Source organism: Thalassophryne amazonica, chromosome 23 (genome assembly GCF_902500255.1).
Source record: "Thalassophryne amazonica chromosome 23, fThaAma1.1, whole genome shotgun sequence".
NCBI lineage: Eukaryota > Metazoa > Chordata > Actinopteri > Batrachoidiformes > Batrachoididae > Thalassophryne > Thalassophryne amazonica.
Window position 1 is genome coordinate 26,625,563 of NC_047125.1, and position 27,639 is coordinate 26,653,201.

The 27,639-nt window shown below is 40.6% G+C and overlaps 1 protein-coding gene across 3 annotated transcripts; it reads right to left on the reverse strand.

Moving 5' to 3' along the window:
* Positions 1 to 338: 338 nt before the first annotated feature.
* lratb.1 (lecithin retinol acyltransferase b, tandem duplicate 1) lies at positions 339 to 27,380 on the reverse strand. Of its 3 annotated transcripts, XM_034164135.1 has the most exons (22): positions 27,228 to 27,380; positions 26,974 to 27,061; positions 25,911 to 25,973; positions 22,344 to 22,444; positions 22,140 to 22,209; positions 21,495 to 21,625; positions 21,278 to 21,366; positions 18,769 to 18,868; positions 18,392 to 18,435; positions 18,218 to 18,295; positions 17,288 to 17,484; positions 12,939 to 13,003; positions 12,678 to 12,784; positions 12,495 to 12,597; positions 10,919 to 11,018; positions 9,774 to 9,813; positions 8,837 to 8,888; positions 8,176 to 8,284; positions 6,265 to 6,348; positions 5,612 to 5,729; positions 4,605 to 4,695; positions 339 to 3,092 (listed from the first exon to the last, which is right to left on the reverse strand). In XM_034164135.1, exons 1-22 carry the CDS (start codon positions 27,255 to 27,257, stop codon positions 3,018 to 3,020), a joined length of 1,935 nt encoding a protein of 644 aa, XP_034020026.1. In that variant the 5' UTR covers positions 27,258 to 27,380; the 3' UTR covers positions 339 to 3,017. The 3 variants fall into 3 exon arrangements, with proteins under 3 accessions (XP_034020026.1, XP_034020028.1, XP_034020027.1); XM_034164137.1 differs by lacking the exon at positions 25,911 to 25,973; XM_034164136.1 differs by lacking the exons at positions 25,911 to 25,973; positions 26,974 to 27,061; positions 27,228 to 27,380 and adding an exon at positions 23,314 to 23,737.
* Between the last annotated feature and the right edge of the window lie 259 nt (positions 27,381 to 27,639).

Here is a 27,639-nt window from a genome sequence, read left to right on the forward strand (position 1 = left end):
TCAGAGAAACAGAAAAGCAAAGGCTCAAATAAAGCCGCAACAATCAGGGGAAGAAAAAGAAAAAAAAAAAAAAGAAAAAAAAATCTCAGAGCAGGCCACTTTTTTTTTTCCTGTCACTTTATCCGTCTGGTAAAATTAGCATTTAACTCAGTATCAGCTGGAGTTTAATACATTAAACATTCCATTCCTAACAGAGATACAGCAAGGCACTAAACAAGTTAACCATAGTTTCATGAACAATGCTGTTTACTTCTGTCAAAATGTTCCAGTGACAGTAATATTCCCCATTTTGGATTTTTTATTTATTTTTTTAAAGAATGTGTACAATGTTTTTGGAAAACTATCCTTTTTATAGCTTCTGGCCTCTGTTCAGTTCTTGTATGGACTGGGTTTTGGCTAACACTGACGTCCAGCGTCTTTGGCACCTTTGCGGAATAAACGGATACCTTCATTGCAGCACTTAGGGAAAACTGAGTGAGGAATTTGAGTGTCTGGGTTTGTGACAGACCTGGATCAAGACCAAGATCCAGGCTTTTGATGACTTCCTGCAGTCAACCATCATTAGTGTATCTGTTCTAGCCTGACCCTTATACTGGATGACTGATCATATCGGGCAATATGCGCCTTTTACCAACATAACGGCATTGGTGTTATTTTTGCCGATAATGAAAACTTTTTTACAGAACAATGCAGAAAAATACTTCAGCTGTCAATTTGTAGTAACCGTTTACATGGCTGCCCCCCAACATCACCTTCTGGTCACGTTGGCGTCAAGAGACAGAGGCAAAGCAGCCAGTTTATGGGCATTTTATAGCGACAAGTTGTTGCTATGCCACCAGCTAGATGGGGTTAAAATACTTTAGGAGTTTATTTTACGCAAATGCCGAGTGATGCGTCATGGCAACTGCCAATCCAAGTGTTGGCAGCATGATGTATGTTGGTTGATTGTTGGGTATATTTACAGTTATTTACGTTTAAGCTGTAAAACATCAATCCACAGTTACATTTCTTTGTCATAAGGGTTATATAATGAAATGTTAGGAATTAATGCAATTTTTTAGATATATCAGTATTTTTTTTTTTTTTTTTTACACCCCAATAGTGTGTCTGCCCCCAAGGAACCCACATTGGTTGGGTTCTAATTGTGGAGAAACTGTTGAAAGATTCACGATGACTTCATGTCTCCTGGTTGTCAACACGAACCAGTGGCCTAACGTGACGACTGGGTGTATCCGATACTTTGTCTCTTCCGAGGATCCTTGGGGACTTAGAATGACTGTCAAAGAAATGGTTACTTAGTGAGACTCCGATGAGGAGTATTACTTTGCACTGGTGAGGAAAATCAGTGATATTTTTGTCCATGTTATGTGTTTCTCTGGTCACAGTGTTCACGGCTCTAGCAGCCGGAGAAGATCAAGGTCAGGACATTCCCCCTTTTCACCTGGCAGCAGTAAATACACTTACTTTGGAGAGGTTTCCATCCAGGATCTAAGGCAGTTCTGTCCAAGACCCGACTTGGACTGGAGACTTTCCATCCTGGCAAACTCATAGGTCACATATGTGCTGGACGACACTGAGGTCCGTCACCTCAAAGGTCTTGGAGATAGAAGTTGTATCATTCTGACACCAAATCAAACTAAGTAAATCCTGTTTTCTACTCTGCTGCCAGGATTATTTCTGCTACTGGAGAGAAATAAATCACACGTCATGGTTTTAATTGTGTGTACGAAACTGATTATCAAGGCGACGGCGTTTTCGCAAACGCCATCAAACTTCAGAGGAATTTTAGATTTTACATTTCTGACTCACAGTGGAAATAAAGATGAGAATCTCACTCTGAAAATGAGTTTACAAGTCATCGCAACAGTAGCTGAAAAATGCTCCAGGAACCTACGTAAGTCCAAAGCGCCAGGAAAGAGTCAGGTTTATTCGTGGGATGCAGCGGGGCGGGAGGAGGGTTTGGTGAATCTGAGGAGGAGGTGCTGTCAGTTTTCAGCCACTGCAGCGGGAATCTGTTTGCAATTATGGTTCAAAACAGTCCAAATGGAAGCCAGAACACCGGTTTGGTGGAGGAATATAACATTCCTGCGGCCCCGGTGAGCGCCAGGGTCGGGTCGGAATGAGGTGAACACTCTGGTGGACGACGCCTCTTAGGACTTGCAGCCCCTCTGATATGTGATCAGACCCTTTGTTTATTTCAACTCTGATCCCAAAAACCCTCAGGTCAGGAGCCGCATCAGACTGAAAGTTTTCAGCTTCCTTTTGGGGTCAGGTGACCAGCAGTCAGTCCAGAAATACAACAGTGTTCTTTTATTCAGCCACCAACTTGCCCAAATGTAACTGGCTGTAACAGTGATGAATGACGCTGCATCTTTCACTTTATGCATGTTTTTTTGGAGATATCAATCTTGGAGGTGGATCAAGCTAAGGGGGTGGAGCCTGGGCATTTTTAAAAAACATAACCCAAGATGACTATCCAAAATTTGTTAAAATTAAAAAAAAAAAAAAAGTGGGTGTGCCTTGTGCGGATTGGTCAGTTGCATCTCCTTCCAGGCTGGTGCTGATCATGCTTCCATGTCATATGATCTTTTTGGAGGACAGCACATTTCATCCAAACCCAGAGTGGCTGCACCAACTCCAAGTGGCCTTTCCAGCCTGGTCCAACAGGGGTCATGTGACCCCCACGTGATCAGTCTGCAGCTAGCGGACAGACTGAGGGTGAGAACTTATTTTTGTTCTTGTCACGCTTCCTTTTCAGATTTGTTGCATTTTTTGCCATCCTAGTTTAGACTTCCAGTTACCTATTCCCACTTGGCTGGATCACAGCTGATTAGTGAATTTGTTGGAGTAGATGTTGGCCCACACACCTGGACCTGTTAGTCCTGTCAGCTGTGTGGAGCCGTGGGTGGAATAGATTCTTGCACCTCTATGACAATCTCTAGTTTGTGTCCAAACAAAGTTTTCCTCCATAACCCGCTGAGGATCTTCACCTTCCTCAGATTGTTCCTCTACGTCTCTCAGTCCACCAGTGACTTGAGGTCCGGCAGTTCTTCAAACTCCAAATCCAGTAACATCTGGCCGTAAGCTTTACCCTGCAACAAAACAAGGGTTCAAAGACCTTCAGCCATGAGAAATCACGCCACTGTTAATCCTTCAAACCTGCTTCTCATTTAAGGTTCTTTTACAGTTCTCTTCAAACACTTAAAAGAAAAACTTTTTTTTTTTTATTGATCACAGCTGAAAGAGACAAAATGAGAAAATTAAAATCAGTTACTCATTTCAGCCATTTTTGTTTCAAGGAGAGAGAAGAAAAAAAGTGATGATTTCTGTGAATTGTTTCGACATGTCTAAAAGGATAAACTGGTTTAAGGAAGCAATTAGACATTTGTTAAGTATGATAAAACTGTTCTTAATCAACTCAAATTTCAGCGGGATTAGATCACACTATTGTGGTTTTGATTGCTGCAATGATGAATGTCTAGTTTGTGGTTTAATGCAGATCAAAATCCAACATTAAACCTGCTAACGCTGAAAATTAACTTGAAAAAAATGTTAGAAGCTCTTCCGATTGGTCACCGTTGCTAAAACGGGACGTAATCGTCCTGGATGTTAGCGTGTTTGAATCGCCACGTTGGGGCTGAAGTGTTTGAGGCGACGGATGTGTTCCTGGTTCTTTGATGTGGCACAGATTCTAGCGAGGTGCTAAGAAACTTTACAACAGCCGCTCCACGGCGGATGGAAGAAAAAGAGGAGGAGGAAGCACATGGGTGATGAAGAAGATGAAAAGAACCACATGGTGGGAAGACCCGAGCCGGAGGTCGTCAGGAGTCCCCCTCAGTTCCTCAGAACGCAGCCTCAACTCTGGAAGAGAGCTGGTTTCAATTTCAGGTTTGGGTCACATCTTGCTTCATCACCATGTTTGATCTTGTACTTCATCAGAAAATTTTTCAGGTCATTTATGGAAATGAGGGATTCAGAAGTGGAAGAACTCTGGACTGAACCCCTACAAACACACACGTGCCATCTTGTTTACAAAAATTTTAATACAAAAAAAAAAAAAAAGCCAGACTCTCCATTAGAAGTAGATTTTGTGCACTGATTTTCCACATTATGTCAGACAAATCACATTTATGACCATCACTGACATTTGTCAAACAGTTTCTCAACCTTACTGGCTCCTGAAACTCTAACGGGGTCATAACTCCTGAGTAATGGCAGCAGAGGGCGTGGCTTAATGTAAATTCTCCTCAGTATAAGTCAGCAGCATTTCACTGTGAGTAACAGCAGACACAGCACATGCTGCACATATGCACACAACAGCATGTGCTGTTAATTTACAGCAGGATTTTTAAATACCAAAAACAAGGTAGATGGCGAAATAAACAGTTAATAGTGAACGTGTTATTTTCGGAATATAAGTGACACCGTATAAGCCCCAAACTTCCTAAATAGTTAAAAAAAGATATATTACTGTATTTACCAGAGGCACCAGTTTTAAGCCAGATGGCCTCCATCCAGATGTGGAAGGAGACTGGGGCGTGGACAGGCTGGTTTCCTTTTTAAGCTTATAAACAGTGTAACTTTGACATTAACATGCTGGTTACCTGGGGGTCGCTGCGTAGAGATGCCACCCCGCCCCCGCCCAGTGAGCTCTGCAACACAAAGTTGAGCCCGTGGATACCAGGAAGAGAGTATCTACAAACACAAAACACATCTGTTACTATAGCAACATGTGCCACCATGTGCATCTGATTAGATTAGACAGAACTTTATTAATCCCTTGGGAGGACTCCCTCAGGAGGTTCCAGCTGCACTGTATAGCAGCACACAGGGCAAGAAGCACACAATCAAAAGTATATAAAAAAAAAAAGGCTGCAAAATACAAATACCAGAATAATCCTTGCTGTTGGCTTACTGGCTACTACTGTTCCTCTCCTTCCTGTCCCCTGTCTTCCTGTTACTCCTCCTCTGTCTGAGTTTAATGAGATGTTGCTGAGCCCTAGCGAGGGTGGCGGGGGGCTGGAAGAGTCTCAGATCTGTTTGTCCAGTCAGAAATCTCAAAACATTGGACCAAAAAAAGGGGGAAAAAAAAGCCATATTTATTTGGACATTGACAGTTTTTGGTGTCAATAACAGCATAATGGGGTCTAAATCCCTGGTAGGACGCAATGTTAAAAATATTTAAAAAGAGAATTTGAAGAAAAAAGAAAAGATGTAAAAGAAGAAACTGCCAGAGCTGCAGCGGTTAAAGCGTGAGCATGTTTCCGTCCGTGTGTGCTCATGCATCCTGCAGGTTTAACGAGCGCTGGAGGTGCTTTAATGATGGCGCCGAAGTTTCCTCACCATCAGTACTATAATAGCAAACACGCCACACGCTGAGTCACGGCTGAAAAATGTCCGTCGGCGGTAATGGAAGCGGTTCCGAGCACGACTCCACACAATGTCCACCTTCACCAAAAAACCTGCAGATTATAAAATGGAAGCCACAGTCCGCCCACAGTCATTGACACATTAAGTAACTTACTTTAAACAAGCTGACGTGTGCGCCTCGTCTTACACCTGGATGCAAACTCCCTCCACCTACAATTACAACAGATGGCGTCTCACTCACCTGGTGACGGCGTTCTTCACTCCCGGCTGAATGAGGTGAGCAAAGTAGTCCTCCACCACAGAAGAAGTCAGATATTTTTTCAGGTAGGGGAAGAAGAGAGGATGGCGAGCAATCACTCCTAAAGAAAAACAACGTGCATGAATGCGTTTATACTCATTTCATGAAATCCCCAGAAGCTGTTTGAAACCACAGAGATGGTTGGGACCTCTACAATCTAAAACTGAGGCCAGATTCTCACATGTGCCTTCTAGCAAAGTGTAGTTTTTCTCCGTTACATTTGATCATGATGGTGTGACAACAGGAAAAAAAAAAAAAAAAAGTCTCCCCAATCAGCCACTGAAGCCTATGTCTCCTTTACAGTTCTGGAGTTCTTGGTGGCTTCCCTCACTTGTTTCAATCACACACATTTTGCTCTTGGCAGTTACCAAACTGTCAGTTTTTAATGAATGATAAAGCTTAATGCCGGTGAAGTAATGAGGTATGAGCACACACCCAGTAAGGAAGCAGCTCAGCAGGAAAACTGTCCCTTCACAATAAGAGCCCAGTCTTCCTCCACTCGTTACTTGATTTCAGTCTAATGCCCCTCTAAAGCTGCCGGTCTGCAGGAACAAGTGTCCTAATATATTTGATCTTGACTGTTGTCAGTTTCTCACCGATGTTAGCGGTGTCACCTTTGTCGCCGCTCCTTGTGTAGGCGAGCTCCTCCAGTCTGTAGCGGTGACGTCCGCTGGGCAGGTCTGCAGAAACCACCACAAGAAATCAATTTAAGTTATTTATTCCTTTTTTTTATGTTTGGACACATTTTTGTTCTCAATTCACTGGGAAGACAACTCCTGTCTAGGCTATGTGCCAACTGTAGCTTTGGACATAAACATATTAAGTACCGAGGCCATACTTCTTAGTATGCAATGTCTTTCAGTCTCGTTTTTGACATGCACTATAGAGCAAGGTAGGAAACCAGGTCTCCAAAACATTCCAGAATAGTGTTTTGCATAAGCCACCAATAATTTGCAGTATAGACAAAAAGTAGTGGTACCATCCCCAGCCACACGTTCTATTCTTTCTACTCTAATTCTGGTTTTACTTTTTCATCCTGCTGTATGTTGTGTCCTGCATCATGTTTCCAATCATGGTTGTTGCTCAAGAGGCAGACAAACTACATTGTAAATTCAACCACAGCTGTTCGTAATGTACCATAATCCATCCAGCAGGTGGCAGACAGGGAATTTCTGATGAAAAAAAGAAAAAAAAAAAAAAGCTTTTTTTATATTAGATTAGATGAGTGAGAACTAACGGTCTTTTGGGAAGACTCCCTCAGGGAAATTGAGGTTCCAGCAGCATTGTGTAGCAGCACACAGGGTAAGAAGCACACAAAGTATCAAAAGTTGTAAATATGAATACCAGACATACTGATCAATACTGGTTACTACTGTTCCTCTCCTTCCCGTCCTCTGTCTTCCTGTTACTCCTCCTCCCCTGTACATGTATTCACATTTATTTCATGTTGGACCTCAAGAATACATGTGGGAGACCGGATCCTAGTTAATTTGTTGTTGTTTTGGTAAATTCCATAAAGCAGAATAAAAAAAAAAATCTCAAAGCACAAAAGATATTACAAATAATGCTATTTGGAGGTTCTATTATTAGCATACTTTTTAAAAGGCACCATTTCCCGGCGATTCACTCTGAGATAGACAACAGTCTGGATTTCAATCAGGTTTAAAGTGCAGATCACCAGGATTGAATCGGCTCCATGACAAAGCCTGGAACGGTTTTGGGTTAAGAGTTAAAATCCGGCGTCCTGCCATTTCGGTCCCAGTAAGGTTTTACTTCTCCCACTGGAACTGTCAACCACAAAGTTTATCGTGAATCAAAGCAAACTGAGTCGTCGGTTTGAAAAGCTGGAGGTAAACATTTAAATGAGGCTTTTTCTTCACAAGGTTTTGGGTCTGGGTTCTGTGGTTGGTCTGTTTGAAGGACCAGAATTCAGCTGGTGTTCTGGTGTTTTCAACTGGCACTCAGAAGAAACTCATTAGCGCGACTTTGAGAGCGTCTGAGAAACTCTGAAGAAAAGCCTGCGTTTGGTGAAGAGCCAGAAGGGGGCGGGGCCACCCACAGTGAACAAAGTTTTAATCCAGTCTGCTCCTCACAAGCGCCATCTTTTAGCATTCCGTTTCATTTCCTCTCTCACCACTTCATGCTTTTCCCCCCTTTTAATCCGCATTCTTCTCCATTTTCCATTACATGCTATCTTTGTGGCAACAAACCGTCAGAACATTTCTGTTCCTTCCCGTGTAATTGATCTCAATCACTGGATGAGCACAGACTGATAAATGTTCAGTTTATATGAAGATTTCTGGTCCATTTGAATTTTTTTCCCCACCCAGTCAGCTCAAATCTCTCACAAACACAGCTGGCTTGCTCGCTAACATGCTACTAGCATGAAATCAACAATGGACTCATACATGCTTTACAAGAAAGTGATCCAAGTGGTTTAAGTGCCATTTTATGTTTAGAATTTGTTGCATTGAACGGACCCTTTGCGCACCTGTCTGCTAACTTACCTGTGTCAGGTAAATCCTCTGTTAAAGTGGGAGGGGCTTCCTGCTCATCTGTCTCTGGCCCCGCCTCTGTAAGCGACTCCACCAGCTCTCCATCAATGTGAATGTCTACCTGCAGCCACGTCACTGATGAATACTTTTCGTAATTATGATGAACGCCTGAATTCTCCATTTACCAAATGGAGATTCAGAACTTTAGTCCATGAGCCAAGCAGGTATTCGGTGGTGCCGAAAATGATTAAATATCACAATCAGTCTCCGTAAACCAATGCCAACAAAAATGTATGATAACCATTTGTTGTTACCTTGTAGCTCAAGTGTTCAAAATAGTCAAAGTTATTATTATTATTATTTTTAGATGCCGATTAACTCGACCTATAATTTGCATCATGCTTTACCAAAAATGGAGCCAATTTCATTTTTGACACCTGGACACATTGTCCCAATTATCAACAGGACTGAAGCATTTTTAACTTTCAACCCTTTGTCATCTTTCGTAATCCCCCATCTGGCTCAGTCATCATACCTTTTTTTGTAGGCCATGGATAAATGTGGTTTACCCACTTTAGTGGGAACAGACTGGATCCAAATTAGCTACGGGCTCATGGACTATTTGGAGTTGGTTTACTTTTTTAACAACAGCTCTAATCCAAACCATGTTTACCTTCAGCTCAGACTTTGGGTGAAAAAAGAAAAACGGCTTCAGGACGGGCGACCTGGAACCATCAACAACAACATTATTTCTGGGAAATATAGCCAATAATACAAAATAATTCGATTTTTACACAGTGAAAACTGAAAACACATTAAAGAGCTTTAGCTGGTTAACATTACCATGCTAGTATACAAAAATAGCATATTAGCAGCTATGCCGCTTCTTCCGCAGATCGATCTCCAAATGCAACATTTTATAACAATTTATTAAACTAAAACTAGCTGCATTAGCACATTACAATGCTAACATTAGCATGTTAAAGCTACATCATAAATGTCTGTAATGAAAAATAACACTGATTCACTGGCATTGGGGTGAATGTGAGGCATTATTGTAAAGTGCTTTGAGCGTTTGATGCAGATGGAAAAGCGCTATATAAATGCAGTCCATTTACCATGCGACGCTACACATGCGCCGATTGGCTCATTACTGGTCAAATATTTTCCCATATTGGACCGATTACCATGACAATTGGTCCACAACGCATATTTTTTGTTGTAAACCAGGATTAGAAATACCAAGTCGGACATGGATGTACTCCATAAATATCTAAACCGCATCGGGAAAAAAAACAGATTGAAAGCTTGTTGAGATGTTGAAACATAAAGGGTGATCAGTGGAAATAGGATGCACCTGAGATCAATGGCAAAGGCTGTGAATATTTGATTGATTTATTTTGTTTCTTATTTATTTTTGTATATATGGAAAAAAAATCTCAAAAACTTTTTACATTGTCATTATGGGGTATTGTGTATAGAATTTGGAGGGGGGAAAAAAAAAGTTAAATCCATTTTGAAATAAGACTGCAACAGAAAATGTGGAAAAAGTGTATATATATATATATATATATATATATATATATATATATAAAAATAAAAGTACTCACACTTTAGGTCGCCCACCTACGATGCCGGTCAGTCCAGGAGCTGCATGAACAATGACAAAGAATAAAGAGAAACACGATGGGAAAAGTAAACATGCAGTAACGTAACAAGCCTTTTTTATTTCATTAAACCACACAAGGAGAACATTTGTCATCTCAGTGTTTTGAGGTCTGTGCTACTTTCCGTTCAGACTTATCAGAATAAGAAAGAGCAGAAACAGTCAGCGAGTCACATAAGGTTCAGCAGCTTGTGTGTGAACGGGACCAAACCCAAGACCAGTTCATGAGGTCGCAGCTCTCCTGATCTGCAAAAACTCAGGATTGAGACACACTGAGTGTGCACATGCACAGACTACTTACATGTTTAGAAAACAACAAAACTCACTGAAACCAAATTTAGACCAGAATTTAAAACAAACTGGTTTAAATTCTTTCCATCTCTCCCTTTTTCTGCTCGTCTTCTTGCCACAGCAGATCAGATATGGATCTGCATGTTGATTTGGCACAAATATCACACTGGATTCCTTCCAGACACAACTCCACATTACATGGAGAACAGGCAGGAGTGGTCTTGAACCAGGAACCTTCTGCCCTGGAAACAAGCACACTGACCACTCGGTCACCACACTGGCTTAAAAACAAAACAAACAAACAACAAAACATTAAAATATTTAAAGTACTCTGATTAAACAGCACTCAAGCAATAAATTGGATTCAATTAAAACTACTCAGATGTTGATCATTTTTAAAACTACTGCAAATCAATGACAAGCTGGTTTCACCTGAATTCAAACCAAATTTGAAATGAAAGACAAAGTGGTTTTAACTATTTATCCACGAATAAAACCCGGATTTAAGGTGATCTGAGTTTGAAATTTTGACAGGAAAAACATGAAGCTCCATCAGGAGGATCGTTGCCCAAACAAATGATTAAAATTGAGAGAGTTAATAGAGTTGATCACAACAATCGACAAACGGTAAGTTAATTGCACCCGCCGTCAAATCATTTTCATTTTTTATTTTTAAGTGAGGCATCACTTTCTCCAAAGTGTTTTTCCCGAGTCCAGCAGAGCCGTTGGGTTGAATATTTTCCAAACCCAATCAGTCTGTTACAGCGGTGGATAATTAGGTGCGCGCGTCTCTCGTACCCATGCCGGTTCCTGCTGGGGCGATTTCCCGAGTGAACACTTCCAGAGCTTTCTTCTGTTTGTGTTTGACGGCCAACCAGATCACTGCCTCTCTGGAGCTCTGAAACAGAGGGAGGAAAAAAAAAAACACAAACAAAATCAAAACAAACAGAAATCAATTAATTGCTGTGAATGTGAGGAGCTCCAAACATCTGCAGGAATCACAGAATGTTCTCTCGTGGCACCAGAAGAGCCTCGATCCTGCAGACGGGGACGGTGGCTGCTGAGGAACAAACGTGGCGCTGCCGCGCGAGCTCAACACCTGCAGAGATGCTGCAAAGGATCCATTCAAGCTGGCTGCACAAAATCTGCCCACAAGCTTTTGCTCAGTAACGATCGTTGACTCACTGCACAGGACGAAGCAGGTTTCATACTCAAAACCTTTGCTGTGCCTCATTGTAAATAATAGTCTACAGCCCAGAATCAGAAAACGCCAGGATAATGGGAACCATGCTGATAGAAGACCGGTGAGGGAACTTTACAAGCATACCTTTGTCTTTTTAAACTAGAAAAACTGTGCAAAATAGATGATTTTTAGTGCTCATCTTGCTTCTTTTGTGAAACGTTTGGTGTCCGTGTTAAATGCAAATCAGCCAGAAGGTGCAATCATGCAAAATGGTTTGAAATAAACGCAGTTTGACGTTTTTGTAGCGAACTCGACAACAGCATCAAAGTAGATTTTTTTTTGTGGTATCAAGAGGATGTGAACAAAATATTTCACCACTGAGGCATGAATGAAGAAATATGTCTGACATTAAAAAGTTTACAAGAAGGCAGAGAGTGGGAAAGGAAAAGGCTGAATGAGAGGGAAGGAGGGAGGGAGGAGGCGTGGAACAGGATTAACTGTGACCCTGACCCACTTTATGAGCAGAGGAAAGAAGGATGGAAAGAAAGAGACTGAAGCAAAAAGGAACAGAAAGTTTGAGAGCTTACAGCCATGAGACAAGCTTAACTTCACCCCCCCGACAAAAAGAACGATGGCTGGATGGAGGAACGGAAAGACGAAGGAAAAGAAAAAAAAAAGAAAAACAGAGACTGTGCAAAAAAAAAAAAAAAAAAAGTGTGAAACCAAACAGGCTTACTTCAACTTTGACCCCATTTTACAAAAACAAAAAAAAAAAGAATGAAAGATGGGCTCAGGAATAAATAACAGGTGTAAATATTTCTGCAGATGGGCAGCAGATTGACTGTTCAGAAAGATTTTCTTCAAACGAAAATGTTACAGTTCAGCTGCCTTTTGCGAAAAGGCAGACGGGGAAACTCCAGCCTAGAAGTCGACCTGTTTTCTTGTGTTCCACTGTGAAGCTGTACAAATGGTGTTAAAACGCACAAAAACGGCACTGAAACCCAAACTCCTTCAGAGGTGTCAGGATGTGTTGGTGGCTTCCCTCACTTGTCTGAAGTCACATTCATTCACTTGGAAATGTTCTTGTATCCTCCCCCGGACTTTTCCAAAGAAAAGCGGCTATGAAAGCGATGATTTGCATGAATAATAATCCTTATATTTAGTTTGTCCAGTCACGTATGGGTGTTCTACCTTGTTACGAGCACTGGCGCCGTATGTGTCCTCAGCTCCTAGGATCTGGATGTTGAGGGAGCTGAAGTCCTCCAGTCCTAACTGCTTGAACATTCGCCTCGTCCTGCACAGACAGAGCAGATTTCCTCAGAACTCTCATGGATGCGACAATCATCATATGTAAGTCGTGCATCATCTGCAAACCGTTTGATGATGGCGTCTGCGGTGCGTCTCGCCTTTTCTGCTGCTCGCGGGCCCCCTAGTGGACACACTGCAGTGGCTCTGAAACCATCCAGGTAGGTGGCACACACCTGGGGAGGAGGAGCAGGAAGAGTGATAAAAGAAATAACGTTCAGGAGAGGATGAGGAGCAAGTGATGGATGCATCGAAGAGGAGGAACAGAAAAGACAAATGAAAGAAGGATGATGTCAACTTTCCTGATCTGTAAAAGTTGATGTTTGTTACCTTGTAGTCTTGTGATGGAGGAAAACCTTTCGCGCCCGTCACTCTTACAGCTCCTCCTTCTACACCTGAATAAATGGAGCAAATAGTTTGTAACTGAAGGCTCGTTAAGAACATACATTCAAATGTTGCAGCGAGTTAAAGATCCCTGGCTCCGCCCCTTTGATTGGACACACGTAAGCAGGTTTCTCCAAACCTGCTCCTGCACATGTTCCATGTCTACCAGGTTGACTCACACCTGATTAGTTCAATTTGGCATTTCCTGGTTTCTGATTGGCTGAGAACACCTGGCATTAATCAGCAGTGGGATGGTCCAGAGGATCCTTGGTTCAAATCCCAACATGACAAGAAAATCACCATGGACCCTTAATCCCCTAGTTGCTCCCGGTGTGCAGTGGGCGCCTTGTATGGCAGCACCTTGACATCGGGGTGAATGTGAGGCATTATTGTAAAGCGCTTTGAGCATCTGATGCAGATGGAAAAGTGGTATATAAATGCAGTCCATTTAGATGTGTTAATTGATTAGTTATTTAGGGGTGGAGCATGGAGAATCAACGAAACTAGAATGTCTACTGCCCCTACTGGCTGGTATGTTCACCACACACCTGAATTAAAACAAATAAAAGTACACATGGACATTTTTCCCTCTTAATCCAATTCATGTAATTTTTTTTGTACTTTATACTTTTTGAAAATTTCAATTTTTGATAATTTCTGATCAGTTTATTTCACAATTTGTGCCGGCAAAAAAAAACAAAACAATCAAAATAATTCAAGCTGATACTTATTTTACACACACACACACACACACACACACACACACACACACAAATAAATAAAAAATACCAAATAATACCAAGTCCTATGTAGTAAAATAATTTGCAAACATTATGTGAAAAAAAAAAAAGTTTAAATTGTGAACAATCTCTCAAAACGATCTGAATCAAAATCCATCAAGAGCTGAATAGTGCAGCAGATAACAGAATATTTACAGAGGAATCCTTCAAATAGTGATACAAGCACCAAATTTGGCAAAAGTACACCTTAGATATTACTTTTTTGAAAAAAAAAGACGGGCCACTTGAATTTTCAATAGGCGGCCATGTAGGGGTCAATTGAAGAATTACATAGGGGTCAAAATATAAAAATGCTCTGGTCATATTGAAAATTATACCACATTGTCTGATCATGAAGATTCCAAAAAGGTATAGTTTGGACTATCTATGACTGAATTCTATAGAGTTATGGGGTAAAAACAGCAAAAATGGTGATAAAGTTCAGTTTCAGTTTGTACAGGGGTCAAAAGTTAGAGTTACTCCAATTTTGTTCAAAGGTGATGCAAATTATTAGTTAACAGGGTTTCAAAAAGGAATAGTTTGCACCATGTGTCATGCTTAGTTATGTTACGGGGTAACATACGAGGGCTGTCAATAAAGTATAGGTCCTTTTTATTTTTTTCCAAAAACTATATGGATTTCATTCATATGTTTTTACGTCAGACATGCTTGAACCCTCGTGCGCATGCGTGAGTTTTTCCACGCCTGAGCACTCCTTGTGGGAGGAGTCGTCCAGCCCCTCGTCGGAATTCCTTTGTCTGAGAAGTTGCTGAGAGACTGGCGCTTTGTTTGATCAAAATTTTTTCTAAACCTGTGAGACACATCGAAGTGGACACGGTTCGAAAAATTAAGCTGGTTTTCGGTGAAAATTTTAACGGCTGACGAGAGATTTTGAGGTGATACTGTCGCTTTAAGGACTTCCCACGGAGCGAGACGTCGCGCAGCGCTCAGGCGCCGTCAGCCTGTTTCAAGCTGAAAACCTCCACATTTCAGGCTCTATTGATCCAGGACGTCGTGAGAGAACAGAGAAGTTTCAGAAGAAGTCGGTTTCAGCATTTTATCCGGATATTCCACTGTTAAAGGAGATTTGTTTTAATGAAAGACGTGCGGACGGATTGCAGCATCGGCTCGCAGCCGCCGCGACGCTCCGCCACAGGAAAAACACCTCTGTTGGAAGCCTTAAGGACAAGTTGGAACATGTCCAACTGTTCAACAATTTCTCATATACTCACTCCACTGAAAGCCATCAAAAGCCGCCTGGATTTTACAAATGGTTATCAACACGGAGGTGTTTTTCCTGTGCCGCCGCACCGCGCTGGCTGCGTCCCGACACGCGCGTCTTTCATAAAAAAAAAATCTCCTTTAACAGTGGAATATCCGGATAAAATGCTGAAACCGACTTCTTCTGAAACTTCTGTTCTCTCACGACGTCCTGGATCAATAGAGCCTGAAATGTGGAGGTCTTCAGCTTGAAACAGGCTGACGACGGCGCCTGGGAGCGCTGCGCGACGTCTCGCTCTGTGGGAAGTCCTTAAAGCGACAGTATCACCTCAAAATCTCAGCCGTTAAAATTTTCACCGAAAACCAGCTTAATTTTTCGAACAAAGCGCCAGTCTCTCAGCAACTTCTCAGACAAAGGAATTCCGACGAGGAGCTGGACGACTCCTCCCACAAGGAGTGCTCACAGGCGGATGACGTCACCGACAGGCGTGGAGAAACTCACGCATGCGCACGAGGGTTCAAGCATGTCTGACGTAAAAACATATGAATGAAATCCATATAGTTTTTGAAAAAAATAAAAAGGACCTATACTTTATTGACAGACCTCGTATGTCACAGAATTCAATGGACGTTAACATTATTTGAACTTTAGAGACCAAGCATTCAACACAGTCAAAACTATTCCATTTATTAATCCAAGTAGCTCAATCAACAATTTGCACCATTTGTTTACTAAAATTTCAGCAACTTTAACATTTGACCCCTGTACAAACTGAAACTGACCTTTGTCACCATTCTTAAGGTTTTTACCCCATAACTCCAGAACATTTAGTCAGATAGTCCAAGCTATACCTTTTTGGAATCTTTATGATCAGACAAATAATGTGGTATAGTTTTCAATGATTGGAGCATTTTTATATTTTAACCCCTGTGTAATTCTTCAATTGACCCCTACGTGGCCGGCTACTGAAAATTCAAGTGTCCCGTCAGTTTTTTCAAGGACAATTTGTGCTGGATTTGGTGCTTGTATCACCATGTGAAGTATTGTTTCAGTTATTTGCTGCATTAGGAGAAGCACGTTGGGTGAATTTCACAAGTTTCACCACAAAAACTCCATATTTTCCCCTCAAATTTCAAAATTTTGCAAGGAAGAATTACAAACAGTGCTCAGAAGACAAAGAAAACCATCAGCTTCAAAAGCCATCAAGAACTAAAGACATTCTCTGAAATGTGGATGGATGGCAGGTTGATTGGCCTGTTGGCTCACATGAGGGGAAAAATAAAGTTTGGACAAACAAATACACCATAAATAACCAAATATTTCACAACAACAAATAAAATGTGTCAATAAAATGATCTATCATTTTTGTCTTCATAACCCCGCCCTCTTTCTAAGTTTGTCTCTGTCTTATCTGCTCACGGCGTGTCCTGGAATCATCACCAGATGCTTCTTTGCCCTCAGCTTGAACTGGACTTGAAACAACCTCCACTTCAACTTCAGCACAAAGTTACAGCTCGGTGGTGTTAAAAACAAACTGATGAGTGACGGGTCACATGCCGGTCAACTGAGGACTCCATTAGACTCAAATATTTGTAATTTTGGCCAACACTGATACAGGAAAACCAGGTCAACATCGCCTTTTAGACGCGAGAGAATGAGTGGGAGGGACTCGGTCAGAGGAAGCAAATTACCTCTAAATATCTGATTAGCTTTTCCAGTTGTACCATCCGACATGTTGCAGTCCTCCCAACAGTCACAAGTCCAAGAACAGGCATCAGAAACTGTCAATTACTGCAGATGCCCTGCAAATCTGGATCTCTGCAACAAGAGCAATGGCGAGCGCGGCCTATACCCTTGCCAGAGAAAATTAATGACCGAAGTGGAAGGAAAAAAAATGCATTTCTGTTATTATCAGCAAAGAAGAGTTCAGTGGGGGTTCATGGGGAGGGCTGGAAGGGTTCAGGCAAGGGTTAAACAGGGTTCTAGACTGGTTCATTTGGGCTGATGAAGGCGTGCTTTAGTTTGGAAAAAAAAGTAGATGAATGACTTATAGGCGATAAAGAGTTTATTGGCGGTTCAGAGGAGGGTTACGGGTTCAGTTTGGGGTCAAAACAATGATCTAGAGACATTTGTTTAAGGTTACCAGATGGATGTTTAAGGGTTACAACAACAGTCACCAGTTCAGATTATGGTCAAAAACTCAACATGGGATGTGTGTGTGTCTGGCTCTTGGTCTGGATTTGTGAGGACATGGTGGCTTTCAGGTTTAGGGGGTTCAGGTTAGTCTTTGGTACCTGGGATCTCTCGTATGACCACCTGGCTGAAGTCACAGGTGACGTCGGGCAGCAGGTACCGTCGTGGGTCGGCGAGCTCGTACACTAGTTGCTCTGCAGCTGTGCCAAACGACACCAAGCCGCCGGTTTTTGGTGGTTTGGAAAGAACGAAGGAGCCGTCGCTGGAACATTCCACCACAGGGAAGCCGATATTATCCCTGAGAGAACAAAAACAAAGTGACTCACCCTTTAACCAGACATGAAGTTCTATTAGACTATGTCTCAGTGGGGTTGTTAACTCATATCACAGAGTAAACCCAACTTTATCTGAGATTTAACTGGAGTTAATCTAGAGTTAATGAAGTTCCACATTACTGCCAAGTTTAATATAAATAGATATTTAGCTAAAGTTAAGATGAAGATTACCTGACCTCCATAACACAAATGTGATTACGTCCTAGAACTAATGTCAAATCAAACTTTATCTAAATTTAATTTTAAAAAGTCTTTTGTTCCCCTCGTAAAATAAAAGTTTTCGTATTAGCAAAAACAACATGTTGGTGAAAGTCTTGTATCGGCCGATATATCATCACTAACTATAATAACTAGGTTTCAAAACATGGTTCAGCCTGTCTTGGGTTCTGTTCAGTGGAAGGACGGAAGCTGATTGTAAACAACAACAAAGTCTGATTATCAAACTAAATTCCAGTTATTCAAACAGTTTGTTACGAAGCAGATACAAACTGATAGATGAGTCGAAGGTTAAGTCAGGCTTATCTGAATCAGAGCAGATAACGCACTAATGGCAAATAAAAGGAAGTGAGTGCAGAAGACAAAGTGAGCTGCAGAGTTCACAAATGTTCATGTCCTGAGAATCACATCGGGTATTTTTTTTTTCCCCTCTTAAAAAGCTAATCTCAAAGTTGTCCAGAGCTGACACTTCGGTCTCACCAGTCGGGAACCTGGTGCCAGTCGGTGAAGATTCCTCCAGTACTCTGAGCTCCACATTCAATCAGATGACCTGCGAGACTGACAGCAGCAGCAGTTTTAACCCAACCGTGAAGGTTTGACCACGAGTTCACCAACATCACAATATTTCCTTCAGATATAATGAAATGTGTTTACCTCCCAGCTGCCAGCAGGTTGTAATCAGCAGCTTTCCAGCCAAACTGGAGAAGAGAAACAAAACTACAGAAGAGTATTTCAGCAAGAATCTCAAATTCACACCAGTTTCATGGTGTTGCAGATGTGACAAAGTGCATGCGCTTAGTACAGACTTGACAAAATAACCCAAATAACTAGAATGACCAAAACAAAAATGGTGGGCACCATGCGTCCCAGGGAGCATACATTTATTTCATTGAAACTAAGATAAATGACATTTGAAATTAATTTAGGTAGTTTTTCTTTGAAAAAGAAAAATTTTTGTGGCTTATTTGCTATTTTACATGTTCGATAAATTTTACATAAAAAAAAATAAAAAAAAAACCCCAGACACTTACAGTGTGCATGAGCGGCCCCAGAACCACAGCGCTGTCCACACAGCGGCCCGTTATCACCACGTCTGCCCCGAGATCCAGACAGCGCTGGATGGGAATGGCCCTGCAGAGAAACAAGTCGTAGTCCAGATCCACATAAGTGCATCCACAAAGTATTCATGGCACTGCACATTTTCCACATTTTTTTTTATTAAGTTCCAGCCTAATTCCAAAATGTATGAAATTATTTTTTTCCCCTCAAATTTCTACACACAATACCACATAACGACAATGTGAATTTTGTTTAGAGTTTTGCAAATATATTAATAAAAATAATAAACTAAGAAATCACATCTATAAGTATTCACAACTTTTTCCATGAAACTCAAAACTGAGCTCAGGTGCATCTTGTTTCCACTAATCATCCTTGATGTGTCTACAACTTTACTGGAGTCCACCTTGTGTAAACGGAGTTGATTGGATATGATTTGGAAAGGCACACACTTGTCTACATATAAGGTCCCATGTTGGAGGAAACCAGGCACCATCCATACAGTGAAGCATGGTGGTGGCAGCATGTGGGGATGTTTTTCAGCAGCAGGAACTGGGAGACTAGTCAGGATTGAGGGAAAGATGAATGCAGCAATGTACAGAGACATCCTGGATGAAAACCTGCTCCAGAGCGCTCTTGACCTCAGACTGGGGTGACTGTTCATCTTTCAGCAGGACAATGACTCGAAGCACACAGCCAAGATATCAAAGGTGTGGCTTCAGGACAACTCTGAATGTCCTTGAGTGGCCCAGTCAGAGCCCAGACCCGAATCTGATTGAACATCTCTGGAGAGATCAGAAAATGTCTGTGCACCGACGATCCCCATCCAACCTGATGGAGCTTGAGAGGTGCTGCAAAGAGGAATGGACAAAACTGCCCAAAGATAGGTGCACCAACGTTGTGGCATCATATTCAAGAAGAATTGAGCAAAGAATTGAGCAAAGTACATAAGTATATGAATACTTATGTACGAGGTCTGTCCAAAAAGTATCAGACCTTTTTATTTTTTTCAAAAACCTTATGGATTTGAATCACATGTGCTTGCATGAACCTTCGTGTGCATGCGTGAGTTTTTTCACGCCTGTCGGTTGCGTCATTCGCCTGTGAGTAGGCTTTGAGTGAGCACTGGTCCTCCCCCCTCGTTGGATTTTCATTTCGAGGAAAATGTCTGAACGATTGGAGCAGCGCTGAATCAATTTTTTCCAGAAACTGAGAGACAGCCAGGTGGAAACCATTCAGAAGATTCAAACGGCTTTCGGTGGCTTTTCAGTCGAGTGAGTATCCGAGGAATTGTGTAAGAGCTGGACATGTCACAACATGTCCTGTGAGACTTCCAACTTCCGCACGTCTTTCATTACAAAATCTCCTGTAACAGTGGAATGTGCCGAAAAAGTGCTGATGTCCACCTCTTCTGCAATTTCTCTGGTAGTCAGACGACATCCCGGATCAACACAGCATTCACTTTGGAAATGATCTGGTCGTTTCAGCCTGTCGATGGCCGCTCGGAGCGCGGCGCACCCTCCGCCATTGTGCGCCGTCTTTAAACCGGTTGTAACACTCCTTAATCTGTGTGATGCCCATAGGATCGTCACCGAAAGCCGTCTGAATCTTCTGAATGGTTTCCACCTGGCTGTCTCTCACAGTTTCTGGAAAAATTTGATGCAGCAAAGCTCCAAATCGTTCCACCTCGCAATGAAAATCCAACGAGAGTGGAGGACCAGTGCTCACACAAAGCCTGCTCACAGGCGAATGATGCAACCGACGGGCGTGAAAAAAATCACGCATGCGCATGAAGGTTCAAGGTTGGCTCATGCAAGCACACATGATTCAAATCCATATGGTTTGTGAAAAAAATAAAAAGGTCTGATACTTTTTGGACAGACCTCGTACATGTATATATATATATATATATATATTATTATTATTATTATTTTTATTTTTTTTAAATAAACCTGAAAAAAAATCATGTCATTATGGGGTGTTGTGAGTGGAATTTTTGAAGGGAAAAAAAAATAGTTTACTCCATTTAGAAATAAGGCTGTTACATAAAATGTGGAAAAAGTGAAGTGCTTTGAATACTTTCTGGATGCACCGTAAAAATGGAATACTTATGTGATGACCACTCAGATGTTTTTGTGAAAAATAAAAATCCAAAAAGTCAGAAAATAAACTATTTCTTGCTGTTATGTCATGCTGTAATTATACATACACTGAGTTTCTAATTTCTTTAATTCTGAGTTATTTTTTCCAGCACAATTTTAAAATTTTCACAGACTTGCGAATATATTGCAGAATATTTTTGCAAGCAATGACTGACATTTACCAAGAGTGGACAGAGTTGCACCACAAGGGTTTTTTGTTTTGTTTTTGGCAAATATTGCCTCCAAACCTTTGGGGAAGAAAATAAATAAGTAGGCCAACACTTTTTCCCGTTTTTTTTTTTTTTTTTTTTCCTCTGTTTGGTGTGGTAGCTGTTCTTACCCAATGTAGGCATTCATACTGTGGAGTGTTTTTGGCAGTTGCTGCATGCGACCGTCATCTGCCACTTTCACCTCTGCCAGATGGTTCATCTGGTTTTATAAAAAACAAAAAGTCATAAAATAAATAAATAAAACAGACGCATCAATAAGCAACCAGTTATAATGTCTGGCATAACACAAGTCTGGTGTTTTCACGCTGGGTTGGCATAGAGACTCACATGAGGCATGAGATCATCACCTGTCACCACGGCAATCTTCAGGTTTAGGCCCGCCTTTTTGACAACTTCCTGTATGGCTTCAGCACAAGCCAGAGGATTGACACCGCCGGCATTACTGACTATACGAATCCCTGCAAAGAGTTACTGAGTTTAAAATCACTGTGACAACAGAGCTGAGCAGGTGGGTCAGTGGAATAAGGAGTTGGCCTACAAATATGTAGCCCTTGGTTCGATTCCCGCTCATACTACTACATAATCCGAGGATAAGTAGTGGCATCAACAAGCAACTTTGAAGTTTCCAGCACGCACCTGATGATATGATCGCTTAGTGCTACAAGACCAGTCATGTCCAGCAGGTGGCAGACAGATCAAAGTAAATTAGTTTTTTGGACTAATGTGGTGCAGTGATTTTAAATAATGCCTCACCAGTTTATCCTCATTATATAACCTTCTAATTTGGTGAGTTACAGGATAAAGGCATTTGTTTTTTAGGTGTGTCAAGAAACTGGAGTCTCGAATTTTACAGGGTATATGTCCAGACTTTTCCAAAGTCTTGGAAAGATGTCACAGAAATTTATCCGGAATAAAATAGACAAATAAGTTAAAAACAACAACAACAACAAAAAAGACATTGGTGTCACTCACCTTTTTTATAGATGTCATTAATGAACGGAGCCACGGCCATGTGGACAAAGTCTGGAGCGTAGCCCATATTCTGAAAGACGATAATCAAACATCAGGTTCAGATTTCTGTGAAGGTCTGAACAACTAAAACAATAATGGAAATGGCTGAGGGCTGCTTGTGTTTTTTTGTTTATTTTCTAAAGATGACTATGGCGTGGAACTCACTGCGGTTTTGGTCTTGGCGGCGGTGAGCAGAGACATGGTGATCTCACTGAGGTAATCAAACACCAGGACATCCACATTCCCTCCATAGATGAGCTGAGGAACTACAAACACGAACGGACAAAACACGCCAACATGCTAACCCAAAGATACAAGACTCAAGTTACTTTTACTCTTAACTTAAAAAAAAAAAGGTTTTGTTGACTAATGATGTGAAATTACAAAAACCTGAATTATTTTAACTCGTGTTAATTAGTTTAGTGGCACATCAACCCACTTAAATCTACGGAGCGCCGAGCTGACATTTCCAATTAGCATCGGCCTGATATCAACTAATGTTACTGGATTTGATATCGGAAACTAATCATCAGTATCTTATTGGACGTGAAGGGAAAAAAAAAACAAAGCCTAAAATACAAAACAACTTTAATTTTGCTTAACTAAATCCAGTATGAACATTTTTACTGTGTGGTTACAGCTGAAAACACTAAAACTAAAATAAGAGTTTAAAACCAGTTTGCCATTTATTGATGATAAAAACTGATTTCAAGCTGATTTACATTAAGGTGAAACACGTGTTTAAAAAACACGTAAATAAAAGCAGTACACGTATGTACATGAGCATGCATGTACAAAAACATAATTAAATATGGATTCACATTCCTGAAATGTCCAGAAGGTGGCAGACACATCTACGGGACATTACATAGACTAAATAAAAGTTGTTTTTCCAACAGACTCAGTGCATGAAAATTCACCAGACTTCAGTTTATCTTCATTATGTGGCATTTAAGCCTGTTGAATTACATGATAAAATTGACTGATTTTGAGTCATTCAATGTAAAAGCTGTCAAAGCAGAAAAAAAATTCAGACATATATATACATACATATATATATATAAAATAAAACTTAAATGACAGTGAAACTAGTTCTATCATGTAACTAATCGGTTAACAAACACTACTTAAGTACCTGAGGCGGCCGTGTCCCCCCAGAATCCAGAGGCGCAGCCGATCCGGATCGGAGGACTCTGGGTCCTGTAAAGTCTGCCGCACACGACCGCGCACGTTCCGCGCGACAACCGTAAGAACGATACCGCGTGCGCATGACGGAGAACGCGCGCAGCAACTGACATTTTAAAAACGTAAGAAAAAAGTAAAACAAACAATTTCTCCTGCTTTTGTAGCGAATCTGACAGGGTCAAAAGTGAAAGGTCCGCCCAGAAAAACAGTCCGAGCGGAAACAAGCACTCATTCTTCGACGCTCTTCTGATCGGCAGTAGGCAACTACTACAGAGCACTACTGCCACCGACCGGTCGGAAGTATCTATCTCAAATTGATTAAAAAAAGATTCATAATCTGCAAGTTTTATTTAATCACATAAAAAAGCTCTGAGTAATCCTCCTATGAAAAAAAAAGCTCTAGCTGCTCATTCACTTGTGTTTTATTATGTTTCAAACCCAGAGGAATGCTTTTGTGTGACATAATGAAACCCTAACCGTGACTGTTCATACAGACTCCTGAATAATGTTCCAAAACACGGCTGTTGCAAAGATTTGGAAATGTTACCAGTGTTTTGAGTTTCCCAAATTTTTAGTGGCAACAAAAAGTTTTTGCATCATCCCCAGCCACATGTTCTATTTATTCCGGTTCTACTTTGCAGTCCCATATTTGCCAGTGTAGTGGGCATTATGCATCTCCCTGCATTTGTTAGCTTAGCATGGTAGCAGATGCTAGTGGGTGCCAATGGGCGGAGTTCATGGATGAGCATGCCACATGCAGGTTGCACATGAACTACATCCAAGTACAACCACAGGTGTTCCCAATTTGCTATCATCCTTCCATCATCCAACATGTGGTAGACATGTCCATGAGGTATTACATGGGCAGAACAAAGTTGTTTTTCCGCTGATCCGGTGCATCAAAGTTAATCACAGTCAAAACACTTCAGTATCATTATCTGCTCTTTTAATGTGCTGAGTTACAAGATGATCATATTTATTATTTGTGAGTTATTGTTTACACAAAGGATGGACTAACTCACTCATCTACATTTTAGCTCTACATAACCTCATTAAACAAACAAACCAAAAAATTATATCTTCACACAAAAATACACAACTTAGGAAAAACTAAATGTGAATGAAAACAATGACAAGTAAGATTAGTATATATATATATATATATATATATATATATATATATATATATATATATATATATATATATATATATATATATATAATTATAAAATGGTACAAAACATTGCCATGAGATGTCGATGTCTTATCAATGTCATATCCAGATGTTACAACATCAGGAGATTAACTGTGGAGTAAAATAGATATCTTGTCAATGGATGGCAAAATGTAAAAATAAATAGATAAATTAATTTTCTGTGCCCGCTGGGTTTAATCAAAGTTGCAAAACTTCACTATATATTTCACACATTGACCATTTTGGAACCAAATAATGTATTTGATTGACCATTTTGGAACCAAATAATGTATTTGATTGGTATTAAACAAGTCAACATTTTGTTTCATTTCAGTTATTTTTATTCTTGTTCTCTGATTCAAAAAAAAAAAAAAGTTTGCCTTGTCACAGTAAACTTTCTATTTTCCACAAGGTGGTGCTATCAGGCAAAAATGTCATCATTATTAGCACCTATTAGCTAGATACATACATACATATATACATGTGTATGTAAAAATATGTATCTTTTTTCTCTTTTTATTTTTAAGTTCACCTATTTGGACTTTTCATCATACACCTTTGTCCATTTATGGCTAACCCACAGTTAGCTTATTGGCTAGCATAGCGCTAGCTGCTGCTACATTCAGCATTCAGTTAACGCTCACTGCTGTCATCCGTCTTATAAAAGCATATTAAATCATCTGTGCAGTAAAAACAGTGGTTCAATTTGGTACTAATATGTGAACAAGAATGCTTCTAAAAAAAATTCTGTACAAAAACTTTTGTTATAAAATGGATGTTAGGTTTTCTGAGTCACTGAAACTCTATGACATCACTGTGCAAAACGAACAACTTATAAAAACATGAAGTCTCCGGTGATGTAATTTGTTGAGTTTTGTCGTATCAAAATGTCAGGGTGTACAGTTGACCTTTGACTTCCAGCCCGCCAGAATGTTGTTGCTACAGTGTTCACAGTCTCTGGCGTAAGCCTCCAGGAAGTGACAGTGGCTTAGCCCGCCCACTGCGGGAGATTTACATAAAGTGCTGGTGCAGGCGGTGACATAGGGCCAAGGGTCAATGTCACAGGAAGTGAACGGCGCCCCTTTTAGGAGATTACACCTGTGGGGAAATTTAAGGCTGACTCAGCAGAATACAGTAGCGATGATATGCTGACTCATTGTTAATGGCTAGTGGTTATATGGTTGACAGACACATAAAAAATAAGGCGCAATGAGCTTTGATTGTTGTGAGATCGGCCCCCGGTGTACGATCTGAAATTTTGGTGACAGACAAAGTGTAATCGTATCACATGACATTAAACGCGTAATATGTCTGCTAGCACTTTAGCTGCTGTACTGCGTGTTTGCTCTCACCGTTCAGTCGAGATGATGCAGGTGATTGTTCTGTTAGGAGTGACCTGATATGGCTTCTTACAGCTAGGGTGCGAAAAAGAGCATAAAAATATTAATGAGCCACTTTCTGCTGGTCTGTCAAGTTTAGTTTTTGTTTGTGTGTGTGTGCGTGCACGCTAGTTCATTGCTAACTAAGCTAAACATACTAAATAAATACAATTTTATAACTGTTGCCACTTTATCGAAAAGAAATGTCAAAAACAGACGCGCTTGCTCCAAAAATGTGAAATTTTGTTTCTTTTCTCTTTTAAGATGAAGTGGTTTTAAACTGTGCTGAACTTTCAAAATAATGCATTTTAAAGTGACTGTAACTGAAGGACCAAATCGAGTTCCACCTTCATTTGGACTTGAAATAATTTTAAATAGATCAAAATGAAAGAAAAACTAGTTTGTACTGTACATGAACAAAAGTACAGTAACCGTTTTAAATCTGTTTCTGGTTTGACACTTCAGTTTCAACTTTATTGTTGTTTTTTATTGTTGTTGTCACGTTGTTTTTTTCTTCGTCCCGTCACAAAATGATTCAAATTTTCGTGACAGTTTTTTTTTTAACTCACTATTACTAACCCTACTCCTACCCCCAACCCTAACCATAACCATACCTTACTCCTTACCCTAACCATAACCACCCGACCCCCCCCGCAGCTCATCCCACGCTTCCCTATCATCAGTCAACACAATGTTAAACTGATTAAAACCTATTAAAAATGTTTTTACTAGATTTTTGCAGATTATGAGCCACTCCAAATTACTTTGAAATGGGATTTAATGGTTGTTGTTGTTTTTTTTTTTGTTTTGTTTTTTTGATAAATAACATGAATGTGAGTCCTTTAGTTTTAGGTGTTTTACATTTTATAAATAATAAACATACCAGTTAATAAAGAAAAATAAAATAGTTTTAACCATAATCATAAAATTAATAAAATCTATTGAAATACATAATATAAACATGTTCTGATCCAATCTCAGTTCTACGTTTTATTTCCTCCTAAAAATCAAACTGTTGTAGTCTTTGAAGTGTTACCTGAAGTCGCTGTATTTAGAGTGTCTCCACAGATTCCACGGACTTCTGGAGTCAGAACATAAACCTTGCACTGATGCTGCTCCAATTCCTGGTTCAGTGTCAGGAAAAAAAAAATGAAGAAAAACATCTGACTTTTGTTATAATAAACTGGATCTGCATCAATGACAGCTTTCAATCACTGAGTAGCTCCAGTGAACCTGACCACAGTTACACATATGATACAAATATGAAAGTGCTTAAAACGGTTCCTGTACCTCTGACATGGATCTGTACCATGTAGCCATTAAAGAAGACAGAAATGGTGTGATTGGTAAAAGACACTGTGGCGGTCACTCCGCTGTGGTCCTTCGAGAGGTCCACGCCATGAAGCTGCTGAGGCTTGCTGTTGAGTACCACCATGTGGTTGTCCACCTGCATTGCAATATAAGATGACCCAATTTTTCCCCAAGAAAAAAATAAAGCCATCATTTTATATTCAGGGCTTCCTTGTGGTCTCCTCTGTCTTCTGATTTAATTGGAATCTCTGTTGCTTCTCACACTTGGAGCAGCCGAATGGTCTTTCTCAGTTTTGGCAGCATGCGAATGTGTTCACTTTTTGGGGTTTTATTTTGGTTCACCTTGTCGGTTTACTTGTTGGTGTGGCCACACTATAGAAACCTGGCTTCT